We start from the raw sequence: 12,990 nt of genomic DNA on the forward strand, positions 1-12,990 counted from the left end.
TAGAACCAGTAAGCAAGGGAACAAACATTCACTTTTTGATTCTGGAAATGTAGCCCTATGCCTGCAGTGGATCAGGCCAGAAACTGGGAGGAAGTGGGTGGGGGGGGGCACTCTAGAGCACACCTCCCTGTGCGGCTGCAGCAGCCAGCTTGGGCCACAGCTAGCCCAAGTGGATTCATGGGGGAGGAGAATCCTGGGGTGCTGGGGGACTATGATTTCTGGAGGGTATCTGGGACAAAAATTCAATAAACTGATTTAACCTAAATCAGTTAAGTCTGATACAACATCTATCCAGGTTTATCTTAAACTGTTTTGGCCATATCGAAAGCAGTTTATGTACACTGAACTTTTGTTGTGTTACAGATTTGAACCAGTTTCCAATCACTAATACTAGTTTATGTAATTTCTGTCCCAAGCCCTGGAGTGGCTATTTTTACACTGGGAAAAAAGTCTGAATATCTATATGCTTGTGGTTTCACCTGGGACAGCAGTGACTCTACCAAAAGAACCTGTAGAATTGCAAATAGAACCCACACCTTCTAATTTACAGATGATCATGCTACCGTCTTAATGGAACTCTGAAGTGCTTTAAATCAAACAAACTCTCTACCCTTGAATTAAAAAGGGCAGGCTGGATTTTGCACTTCAGAAAGAATTTCAAGGCCATGATCAGAAGAAATTTTGGATTTCCATCTGTGACTTGACAGAAACCACATGCGTAACTAAGGAGGGTTGTTTACAGGATGAGGGAGCTGTCTGCTTCTTGCTGGAGAGCCCAATAACAGTTAAGTGACAGCAGGGAGAAATTAGTCAACTCCTATTCATTAATGGAAATGGTTTTGAGGGAGAAAAGAAAGAGCAATAAGGCTTGAAGTCTGCATAAATATATTGGAGCCTACATTTCCTGCTAGATAGATCCTTAAAAAAGATGTGTGTTTGTGACTGCAAATGATATATTTTGATGAAAATTCTCCTATTTACTATACTGATATTTTAGAAGTTTTGGAATCACAGTAAGTTAAACAAAAAACAAACAAACCCCAAAACTTGTGTTTGTACAAAGAAGCATGCAATATGAGTAGTAACTGCACATTTAAGTTTGACTCTTGGATATTGCCAATTGCACAGATATGACATTTGTATCTATATTCTTGTGTGGACTTTTGTCTGTCCTAGTCTATACTATACATACATTCAGAATAATTAAGTATGGTAAGTTAAAATAAAATCCCAACTCTAGAAAAACTATTCCAGTGAATGATTTTAAATAAATAAAAGCCTCAACAGTTGTTATCTTTTATCCACTACTATTATTAGAATAATTTGGCCTTTGAATATAATTTATGATTTGTTAATAATCAATAAAAAATAGTAACATGGAGGGTAATTCAAACCTATTAAAACCAATTTTGAAACTGGAAAGAAACCAATAAAAGAATTGTCAGCCTGTAGGTTGTGATGTTGTTTTCACTCAAAGTTGTGTTTTGGGACTATTTTTGGTTTCATTTTTAAATTATATACATCAAAAGAATATGAAGTCTGTCTTTTTTCAGTTTAGAAGTCAACTCAAAACCACAATAATTATCCTAATTGCTTTTACATACTTTTAAGCAGTAAACTGAATTTCATAAGTAGTAGAAACTCAAAACATTTTCAAGTAAACTTTAGTCTATCCTTTTTTTTTTGCTACTTCATAGAACTCCTTTGGGAGAAGTAACTTATTACATAGGGCTTATGTTCTTTCGATGATGCATTTTAGTGTCAGCTCTAGAGCAGCAGCAACCAAAGATCAATCTACAAAAGGTCAGAAAGCTTCTCTAATAACAGCAACAGATAATAACTTTTTATGCTCAAAAGTGCTTTACCAATTTGGGTTCACTTTTAGTCATCCTTACTCATACAAGTAGTCCACACACAGGACCTGAATAAATTTACTTAGATGCATAAGTCTGCATAAGATCAACCTCATAATTAGTCTCATTTAAGTCAATAGAGCATCTTGCAGAAGTACAGTATATTTTTTATCTTTCAGTAAAGAGTTGAAGGACTTAGCCCTTAAATCTATCCTTTTCTTTCCCAAAACTAAGTCAGGAAGTGTATTATTTTTATCCCTTTTTTTTATCATTACAGACAACCCAAAGCAAAGCAGCCGTGTCCCTGTGTTCATTAAGGTTTTGGATGTAAATGACAATGCCCCAGAGTTTGCTATGTTTTACGAGACCTTCGTCTGTGAAAATGCAAAGGCAGAACAGGTGCGTTGATTGTTTGCACTCCATAATAGGAAAAATTAAAAATGGATTCAGTTTAAGCATTATTCTTGCACCACTTCATCAGGAAGCATACTTCGTGCTGTAACGAGCTGTCAGTGTCACAAAATTAAATTAAACAGTGACTGCGTCGTATCTGATTATAGTTAGCATTCTTGTAGCTAATGCAATGCTGTGTTTTACATAGTTAAATGTAATTTCTTTTTGTCCTCTGTCTTGTTATTCCTGATTCACTTCCCTGTCTCTTCCCTTGAGTATGGGATTTTGTATCTGTATGCCACAGCATTTCCTTCATCCCTTCCTAAGAGCACTTAAAGGTCATGGTAGCCCCATGCTGTAGTCCTTCAAGTCCTGTTATCTGATGGTTCAAAGCAGCAGCTATTCTAGGGGATTCTGCCACAGATTTCCTATTAAATGGAATTTGTGTCGATGAATACTCAACTCATCTTTGACTATCTCACCCTTCACTTCTGCAGCTGGTTGTTATTAGTTTTCCACCCACTTGTGATATAAATGTCATCTGTCCAAAGTGTGACCCCTTGGATTTCACAGGATTTTCAAGATAACACTTTCACATCTTCATTCCATTAGAAGACTGAAGGACTAATATAATTACATATTTTTTAGTCACTCTGAACAGTACACAAAGCCCACTTTTGATTTAAAGGTACTCTGGCAGCATCCTGAATCTTAAAGTGGAAGAAAAAATAATTTTTTGTCCTAAATAAGTAAGAGATCCTTTAGACTGCTAGAGTAGATGGCCTTGGTGGAAATAAGAATAAGGCCTATAGTTTTCTGTTGTTAGATAATTTTGTTGTTATTGTTTTAGCTGATACAGACCCTAAGTGCTGTTGATAAGGACGACTCATTTGGTGGACACCAGTTTTCATTCTCCCTGGCTCCTGAAGCAGCCAGTAGTTCAAACTTCACGCTACAGGACAACAGAGGTGAATTCCTAGGAAGGTTTTAGTTTATTCTCCGTTTTCAGCTTTTGAACTAGTAGTCCTTTAACACTCCATTTGCATTTTCAGACAACACAGCAGGGATCTTCACCCGAAAAAACAGATATAGCCGACATGAAATGAGTATGTACCTCCTGCCTGTGGTAATATCAGACAATGATTACCCTATCCAGAGCAGCACAGAAACAGTGACTATCCGAGTGTGTGCCTGTGACCATCGGGGGAAGATGCTGTCATGTAATGCAGAAGCATTAATCCATCCCACTGGCCTTAGCACAGGAGCTTTGATTGCCATTCTCCTCTGCATCATTATATTACTAGGTAAGTGACCTAGAGGTATTTCTTTTATGAGAAGAGAGACTGGAGAAAGGATAAGCATTACATGCCAAAGACCCTTTGGAGATTTATTTCTTTCATTGTTATGTAACGGAGAAATAATCTACATTTGTTTTTCTTCCAACAAAGTGTCTGAATAATGTAAGACAGGCTTCTTTGTGTAAATCTCATATCTTTTATTAGACCAACTAAATAGTTGGAAAAAAATTCTTAAGAAGCTTTTGGGTTAAAAAAATGTTTGTCAGGCTGAGGAAGCATCCACAGTTGGTTTGTGTTATTCCTGGATGGAATTAACAGTAAAGAAGCCAGAGGCTGGTATGCATGCAAGAAAGGCAGTCAGTGAAGATGTAAATTGAGGAGTCAGTGGGTGAGAGACAGGCTGGGCGGGGTTGGAGAGGTAGAAGGGGGATGAATGTAGGAGGTAAATAGTGGAGAGGTACCTGGGGACTCAGATGTCAGGCAGGTTATAATGTGTCATAAATCCAATGTTTATATTTAGTCCATGATTTTGTTTTATTCAGGAGGTTGATGAAGTCAAATTCATGGGCTTATATGTGGAAAGTGTTTTGTAAATTCCCTTTGAGGGTTAGAACTGAGAGATTGGAGAGAGAGTGGTTTTCCTGTGAGAAACTTGCCCCTACCCATAATTGGATATTCCTGTCTTTAATAGATTTCCCGTATGCATTCATTCCGGTGCGTAGTTGTTGTTTGGTCTCTCCTACGTATTTTCCATCAGGGCATTTGGTGCATTGGATATTACATTTCTGGAGGTGCACGTGTAAGATCCAGGAATTCTGATGGCTCTGTTGTGGGGTGTAGTAATTTTGGGGGTGGTGGAGATGTGTTGGCAGGTTTTGCATTTCATGTCATGGCATGGTCTGGATCCATTCATTGTGTTTTGGGCCATAGGAAGTTTGCTTCTGGTGATGAGGTTAGCGAGGTTTGGTGCTTGTTTGAAGGCTAGGATGGGTGGTTCTGGAAAGATCTCTTTAAGAATTGGGTCTCCTTCTAGTATGGGTTGCAATTGTTTGAGGATTTTCTGTATAAGTTCGAGGAAGGGGTGATATGTCATAACCAGCAGTGTGCACTTCTTGGAGGTTTTCCTTCTGTACCGCAGCAATTCTTCACGTGGTATCTAGGTGGCTCTTTCAAACGTGCAATCTATCTGTCTGGAGGAGAGTCCTTGCTGAGTGAAAGCCTTTTTAAGATTTGTGAGATGGCAATCCCGGGTGTTCTCCTCAATGCAAATTCAGTGGTCTTTGAGGATCTGGCTGTATATCACAGCATTCTTGGTGTGTTTAGGGTGATTGCTGCATCTGTGCAGATATGTATGTTGGTCTGTGCATTTCTTGTATAACACAGTCTATATTTTACCATTCTGGATGGTAAAATACAGACCACATTATACAAGAAGGGAATTTACAAAACACTTTTCACAAATGAGCCTATGAACTTCACTTCATCAACCTCCTGGATACAAAAAACCATGGACTAAATATAGACATTGAATTTATGACACATTGTAACCTGCCTGACATCTGAGTCCCCAGGTACCTCTCCACTATTTACCTCCTACATTCATCCCCCTTCCGCCCCTCCAACCCCCCCAGCCTCTCTCTCACCCGCTGACTCCTCAATTTACATCTTCACTGACTGCCTTTCTTGCCTGCATACCAGCCTCTGGCTTCTTTACTGTTAATTCCATCCAGGAAGAGCACACACCAGCTGCAGATGCTTCCTCAGCCTGATGAAGGGTTTTGAAACCCAAAGGCTTGCTAAGAAAAAAAAAATTCAACTATTTAGTTGGTCTAATAAAAGGTATCAGATTTATCCAAAGAATTTTGTCTGCCTATGTCCTTAGACTAACACCGCTACAACCTATACCCCTGAATAATGTAAAACACTTCCTAATCAGTCACCCCTCCCTAACAATGGGGGTATCCATTTACATCCATTTCACACAGATGTAAATGACCATACCAGGTGCAAGGTATCTGCATTAGCATTGGTGTTATTTTGGCATATGAGGAGGACTGAAATAGATACAACACCTCCTTCTGTGCTGAAAGAGCATACTGAGTTGGGCCAAATAGTACGCCTTTCAAAAGGATGTGGCTTGCTCTCCTTCCAGCATCAGTAAATACAAAGGGTGGGAATCCCTAGCTAGTCTTAGGGATATGTTGCAGTCAGATCTAGGCAGTTTTTTTATTAAAAAGGGTAATGGTCTGCACAGATATGCACTGCCTGTATTCAGGGCAAATTCCAAAAATGACAGGGAAGCTTGCAATTCACATGGAATTGCAGTCAGTATTTAAAGCTTGTTGTCTTTGTCTTTAAGGGTTGAAGCCACTTACCACCACCACACTTATCACAAAAAAGTCCAGTGCTGCAAACCATTTTGCATGAGTTCAGTACAGCTGTGCTCATTAATATCAATCTGACATTAAACGATTTCCTGTTTAGTGTCAATTGGAAATAACTGATTCCCTTTTCTAAGTAGCACTTTATGTCAGTTATTGCTCATGTCGCTATGCAATGTAAGCAGATTTTCAATTAACAATACTCTATAATTTTCTGATTTCAGTGTTTAGTGGTAGGAAATAGTGCCCAAATTTAGAATCTGAGAAGGTCCAGATGGCTTTTTGGAAACTCACAGGTAGTGTTAAAAGTTGATGTAAATATAAGAAGACTGTAGTTTGAGTTTAACACAGCATTTTATATTTTTAATTGAAATCAAAGCCCTTTGAATAAAACACACTTGATGTTAGCTGTTATTCATGAAAGTACCATTTTAGCATTTATTTTTATATGAACATTTTTGTTAACAGGACTATCCCGTATCAGTTCCATGGACAGTCCACATCAAGACCATATGTTCTCTGTGCTCAGATAACTGTATTGGCTCTTACATCTCAGGAACATGTTCAAAACTGGCTTCTGTGTTTTCAAATACTCTCGGGTTTCCTCCACAATGATCTGCATCTTTCCTTAAACACCAGCCTCCCCTTCTATAGATTCTGACAGTTCTCCCTAGGATAGGAACTTCCTTTATTCCATGCTTGTACAATAAGCACAGAAAATGTCTAGTTGGGTTAAAATCTTTAGGGAGATACTAGAAAATGAATAATTCATCATCATCAAGACTGACCCTCCTATTTGTCTTCACTTCATTTACCAAGCCATCACATCTCAGATAACCTCTGAAGACGGTTTCCTGACTTTTATCAATTAAAATAGAAGGACACTGCAAGAATAGGAACTTTATGTAAAGCTATATGTTTTAGGCACATAAACTTGTCACTGGCTTTAATGGGTACTTTGCATGCACAGGAGCAGACTGCAACAGCCATCCAGCTCTCCATCTATGTAGAATCTGGAAGTTGGCTGCCATGAGAGATTTAAAAAAAAAAAAAAAAGCTTTGAAATGCTAGAATATACAAAAGGCATCCCATTTAAACTCAAGTAATATTTGTAGGGTCAGGCCTGGAAGGGCATATTTGGGTGAAAAAAACAAAATAGAATCGGTGTTACTTGTATTTAACAAGTTATTATGAAGGTAGTCACAGAAATCATCGTACATATTTTTTTCCTGTACGCTGTGTAGTACAAGGGAGTCCTGATCTATGACTGGGATTTACAGGGAGTACTGCAGCATAAATAATTACAGTACAGCACCACATTGTTGTTGTTAATGCCATTCAGTGGTAAATAGTCATTTATCATTTTAAGAAAAAAGATAAGTGGAATCCAGATAAGAAACCAAAGGCAATGGTGTTTTACTTATTAGCTAGCCTAGACCCTGATCTAAAAATCAGTTCTATGAGCATAAACCCTTCTACCCATCTGGAGCTCGTGTCCTTAGTGAAGCTGTACATGGGTGCATGTTTAATGAAGTGCTTTTGGCAGAATCTTGGCTATAAATACAACACCTTCAACAAATAAAAGAAAGGATCACACACTTAAGAATTAAAGGGAAAGAAAAAAATGGTTAAGAAACCTCACGTGTTTTGATGATTAAATCATCTTTAAAGTTAGATATATGGAACAAAATCCTCAGCTAGTGCAAATTGTTTACTTTTTAAGAATATTTTTGTTAATAGGATTGTCCAGTAATAATTACATCAAAACCACATCTTCCCTGTGCTCAGATAATGCTATGGGTTTCCATCACAGAAACACATTCAAAACTGGCTTCTGCTCCAAGGAAGTCAATAGAACTAGCACAGTTGATATCAGTTACTGAGAATCTTCCCCATCTGCTGCACTGCCATCCAGGAACAGAAAGTATTTCACGGAAAAGTAAAGTTTGATATGCAACTTCGCTAACTGTTCATCATAACTCAGGATCTACCAACCATGCCATTAGCACAATTCTGATAGTATTTCAGGTAGTCAAAATAATTAATACTCAGTATCACAGTACTTTTTCTTTTTTGAAGGGTGGGGGTTGATTTTTTTTTTTTTTTTTTTAGAGGACTTTCTACGTAACACAGGATAAAAATGCAGCTACTGATAAAACGCTGCACTGGACGGCTTCCTGTAAGCTTGAAATCCCCTTTTTTCTCATATGAATCCCACTCCCAACATGATCATAGGCAGACATGGTATAATCTGAAAATCAATCATTTGAATTTGCGGTTTTGTGGAGTGACTCCTAAAACTCAGAGTTCAAGCAGCACAAGCTTTAACTGACTGATGGGTTACCTTTGACTCCCTTTCCTCTATTTTATTTTTATTTCCAGTTACAGTGGTGTTGTTTGCAGCTCTGAGGCGGCAGCGAAAGAAAGAACCTTTGATTATTTCCAAAGAGGACATCAGAGACAACATTGTCAGTTACAATGATGAAGGTGGTGGAGAAGAAGATACCCAAGCTTTTGATATTGGTACATTGAGAAACCCTGAAGCCATAGAAGACAATAAATTACGCAGAGACATCGTGCCAGAAACACTTTTTATGCCACGCCGGACTGCAGCAGTACGAGATAACACTGATGTCAGAGATTTCATTAACCAAAGGTTAAAGGAAAATGATATAGACCCCACTGCACCCCCATATGACTCTTTAGCAACCTACGCATATGAAGGTAATGGCTCCGTTGCAGAGTCCCTCAGCTCCTTGGAGTCGGTGACTACGGATGGAGATCAAGACTATGATTATCTCAGTGACTGGGGGCCTCGGTTTAAAAAATTGGCTGATATGTACGGCGCTGTGGACAGTGACAAAGACTCTTAATATGTTGCCTTTTTCATTTCCAGAAACAGCATTGAGATACGTGAAGTGGTTATTTCTTTCTATATATCCACAGCTCTGTGAAAGGATTCTCTATTCTACCAGTTCTAATTGTCTAATGACTGCAGTCTGTGTGGATCAAATGTCAGAAAACTTTTTTCTAGTATAATTTTATGAGCTTCCAAGAGGCAAGATTTTTATTTTTGAGTTCACCTTATTTACCAAGCCAGTCATACAGGCACAGAATAAGCAGAGGGAAATGGCAATTGGAGGAGAGCAATATTTTTACTTGTTCTGCTTATATTGTAAATTAGAGTATATTACTGTTCCATCTCACTTAACCTTTTTACTGTATTCAGATTATACAGTTCAGATGACTGCTCTGTCGATTGTGTATTGCACATCCTAATGTAATGAGGTATTACAATTTAACCTAAATATTATAGTCAAAAGTAACACTGATGGAATGAAGGTTTATTATACAACTAGAGTCAGCTGAAAAGACTATAAGGACAAGATGAGAGTCAATCTTATTCATGAATTTAAAAAGGTCTAATGGCCATTTAAATATAAGCATTTTCTTTGAACTTGCCATTGCCCTCGAGCATAAAACCACAATAACACATTGCATATAATTCTCTGTAGACCACTGTGTGTATATTCTTTTGACCTAGCATTCATAGGGAAATGCTATATGATCCACAGTGTGTGAAATCTATACCTCGAAGGGCAGTATTCCTAGGGACTAGTCCAGTGCTAACACCATCTCTGTGACACTGTGCAAGTCATCTAATCACTTGGGGCTAGATTGTGACTTGGAGTAAGCCTTCACAAGGAACAGAATGTAGCTGTGCTGTATCCTATACTAGGCACAGACTATTTCCCCCTGTACACCTGTGGTGGCCAGCAAGTTAGTGAGATGGAGTCAGACTCCAGTCATTCCTCTGCTTACCCATATGTGTAGGAAGTGAATGACAGCCCTAAGGAGACTGCCACCCTCAGGCTTTGCAAGTACAAAGAAGTAAAGAGGTACCCTGCATCCTTAAGTTCATATACAATTTGATTTGCTGATTCCATTTTTTGACGTCAGTAAATTGGAAGGATACTGCTTGTGTCACAGGGATGTTGCAAGGATTAGATGGATACAGTTTCAAACCTTCTTTGAAGATGGAAAGATCGAAAATATTTTCACAGTAAGTCACTGCTAATCATTTTTGTAACTACAAGCCCTGAATGCGGAAATAAATAGAAATCATTCAGCATTCCAGTGGTGAGAACAAGAAGGGTTTAGTACACTCTCCTTGCTATGTGTGTCAACCAGTGTTCAAGATTTCAGGAGAGAGCATTTGAAACAGATGGTTTCTTCATTTTATGTACCAAGCCAAGAGAAGCCATTTCTTGTTCAAGGGAAAACAATGATGCTATAGTACTTGGTACAGGCTGATATCTCCCCTTTACAATTCAAGTGCATGATGCAAAAGTAATCAACAAAGTATTCTTTCTTTTAGGATGTCAAGGGAAATATGTAACCAATACTTTTCTAATTCAGTTACCTGAATTACTCTATCAAAGGACCATATTACCACTTTAACAAAACAAGTTATTTTTAACATATGAAAAAAAACCCTGAAGTTTCTCTTTATATATTCAATTGTATCTTAAGGTTTAAATTCCACTCAATAGGGTTTTTTTTTTCTTTCCTTGAAACCATAAATAACCATAAATAAATAAACCATAAATAACTCAGTTTGAACAAAAACCAAAAACTTATTCGTTTATTCAACAATACAAAGACCAGACCGAACTTAAAAGTCAGCAAATTAAAAGGGACAAAGGGAAACAAATACCATATAATCTGTGGGACTCATTGCTTCAGGAATGTTAATTATAGGTTTAATGAGATTCCAAAAAGAATTAGACATAAGTATATTTTTTTTGGATAAAATATCAAGGAAATAAAGTAAAAAGATATCAGCCTTGGTACATCAAACTGAATACCAACTTGGCTTAGAAGGAAATCTCCTCCCAGTTCAATGTGATTACACAACTGAGAGTTTGAAGCCAAATTTCTACAAATACCCAGGGTCCTGACAATGTCGACAGATGCTTAATGGAATATTCAAACATGCATAAGGCTGAGAAGATCAAAGGCACCTTTATTTCAGATGTCAAAGGAACTTGATATCAAGGAGTTATGTACTTAAATATCTTTGAAGATCTGGACCTTACTGCCTAATGCAACAATCAGAGTTAGAGGACTAGACATTTTGAAAATCCCATTAAGCACATCTTCTCTTTAACCACCTAAATTCCACTAGAAATCAGGCTTGTTATGCTTTCCCTTAACTAATGTTACATTAGCCATTATTTGGGGCAAAATGACAAGTTAGATGCATCACTGGCCTGTTCTGGTAAAATACATTACTTATGTTCTTATAGGCTAAAGCATTAGGTCTGAATTAGTGATATGTAGTAGCAGTTCAGGCTACAATTTTGATTTTTATTGACAGATAGTTTTATCTTGTCGGTAAAATGACATAGTAACTAGAGAATGGGCCATTCATGCTTGTATGAACAGATATAAAACTGTGTCATTTACCGATACCAAAATTATAGTGACAAACTGGGTATGTCTACATGCGCAATTAATGTAAAATAATAAACTATGGAGTTTATTGCTCCTGCATGTGCCATTTGAACATATGCCTGGGACCGTAGCATATTGAGTCAGCTGGAAGGGGGCTCAGGGATTAGCCCGTTAGTCCAGGATTTCTCCCTCCCTGGCTCAATGTGCTGCAAAGGGACTGGCTGGGGCATGAGGGTGCTCCAGTGCAGGGATAGCTGGCAGACAGCCTAATCAGTGTCTACACATGCACTTCTATGGAGTAAAAAACTTGACAGCAGGATAGTACCTGTAAATACTTGTATTTACAGGTACTATCCTGCTGCAGGATTAATTACTCAAGCCTAATTGCCCTGCACATGTAGACACCAAGACATTTACTGTGGAGCTAATTAGTCAACCCCACACTATATGTTTCATGTAGATGGGCCCACTGAGTAGCAAATACATTCATCTAAGAAATTCTCCTGAGGCAGGTGCGTACATACTCACACCTTTTTCTTTTTCCATTCAGTTTATCAGCAATGATTTTTTTCTCAAATGAGATGTACGTAGCATCTCATCTAGCAAAAGGTGTCAAATTCAGCCTTTTCTTTTTCCTTCACAGCTTGGGTTGGCAACTTATGGCCCACAGGCCATATTCAGCCTGTGAAACCTTTGGACCTGGCCCATGGACATGGAGCTTTGGTGGTGGGTGTTGCCTTCTTTGGGCACACTCTCTGTGCCACAGTATGGAGGAGTGCTGGCCACAGGCACTTTCCCCATGCTGCTGGCAAAATAAATGGTGATGGCAGCATCCTAGCACCTGCCCACCTCTGACCATATCTTGACTCATTCTGGCCCACAGCCAGAAAAGGTTACCTATGGGTGTCCTGGTACCACATTATCCTTTATCTCCTGTACTACAAAGTGCAATTAAAGAATACCAGTTCTGAACAACAAATATTTCAAGTGCCATATTACAATAAAGAAAATTTGCAGTAGTATTTGCATTTCAGCTTGTACTATTAGTGGATGAAAGGACTATGCCAAACTAACTCATGAGCAGGGAAAGGCAGTTAGCAGTGTTAGTCTAAAGTAAGGTAGAAGGCAGAGTAGAGATACACTTTATAGATTAACTTAATCAGAGATGCATAAGCTTTCATGAGCAAGAGCAAAAGCAACAGCTCACTTTGTGCTATCAAATTTATGCACCTCTGATTCAATGGCCATGTCCAGATGAGCACGGCCATGCAGTATGTGACCGTGCAGACATATCTGCAGTGCCACATACCACACGTTCAGTTGTTCTCCATGCTGCAAGGGAGCAGCACGGAGGGGTTTTTTTGACCTGTGGAAAAAGTGAAGTAGCACATGGGGCAGCAAAATGTGCTGCCCAAAGCTGGAGCCTGGCCAGCTGGAGCCACACGCCACTACTGGCCAGGCTTCGCGCGGCAGGATTGCAGCTGTTACAGCCCGAGGAGGCCCCCAGGACCACAGGTAAGGCTGCTGGGGCCAGCCCAGTGCCAGCCCCAGTCTCCCCTACCCCACCTGGGGTAACTTGCCATGCGCCAGAGTGCATGTTGCACAGGC

The 12,990-nt window shown here is 38.9% G+C and overlaps 1 protein-coding gene across 4 annotated transcripts in view; it reads left to right on the plus strand.

Annotated features, from left to right (window-relative positions):
- Positions 1 to 12,619, plus strand: part of CDH6 (cadherin 6) — a 136,158-nt gene extending 123,539 nt beyond the window's left edge. For all 4 annotated transcript variants that reach the window (XM_025209959.1, XM_025209957.1, XM_025209958.1 and 1 more), the window contains 4 exons: positions 2,131 to 2,252; positions 3,097 to 3,214; positions 3,299 to 3,550; positions 8,308 to 12,619. In XM_025209959.1, coding sequence (XP_025065744.1) covers positions 2,131 to 2,252; positions 3,097 to 3,214; positions 3,299 to 3,550; positions 8,308 to 8,798 — 983 coding nt within the window. In that variant the 3' untranslated portion in view covers positions 8,799 to 12,619. The remainder of the gene's footprint in view (positions 1 to 2,130; positions 2,253 to 3,096; positions 3,215 to 3,298; positions 3,551 to 8,307) is intronic.
- The last annotated feature ends 371 nt before the right edge of the window (positions 12,620 to 12,990 follow it).

Source organism: Alligator sinensis, unplaced genomic scaffold, assembly GCF_000455745.1.
Source record: "Alligator sinensis unplaced genomic scaffold, ASM45574v1 scaffold408_1, whole genome shotgun sequence".
NCBI lineage: Eukaryota > Metazoa > Chordata > Crocodylia > Alligatoridae > Alligator > Alligator sinensis.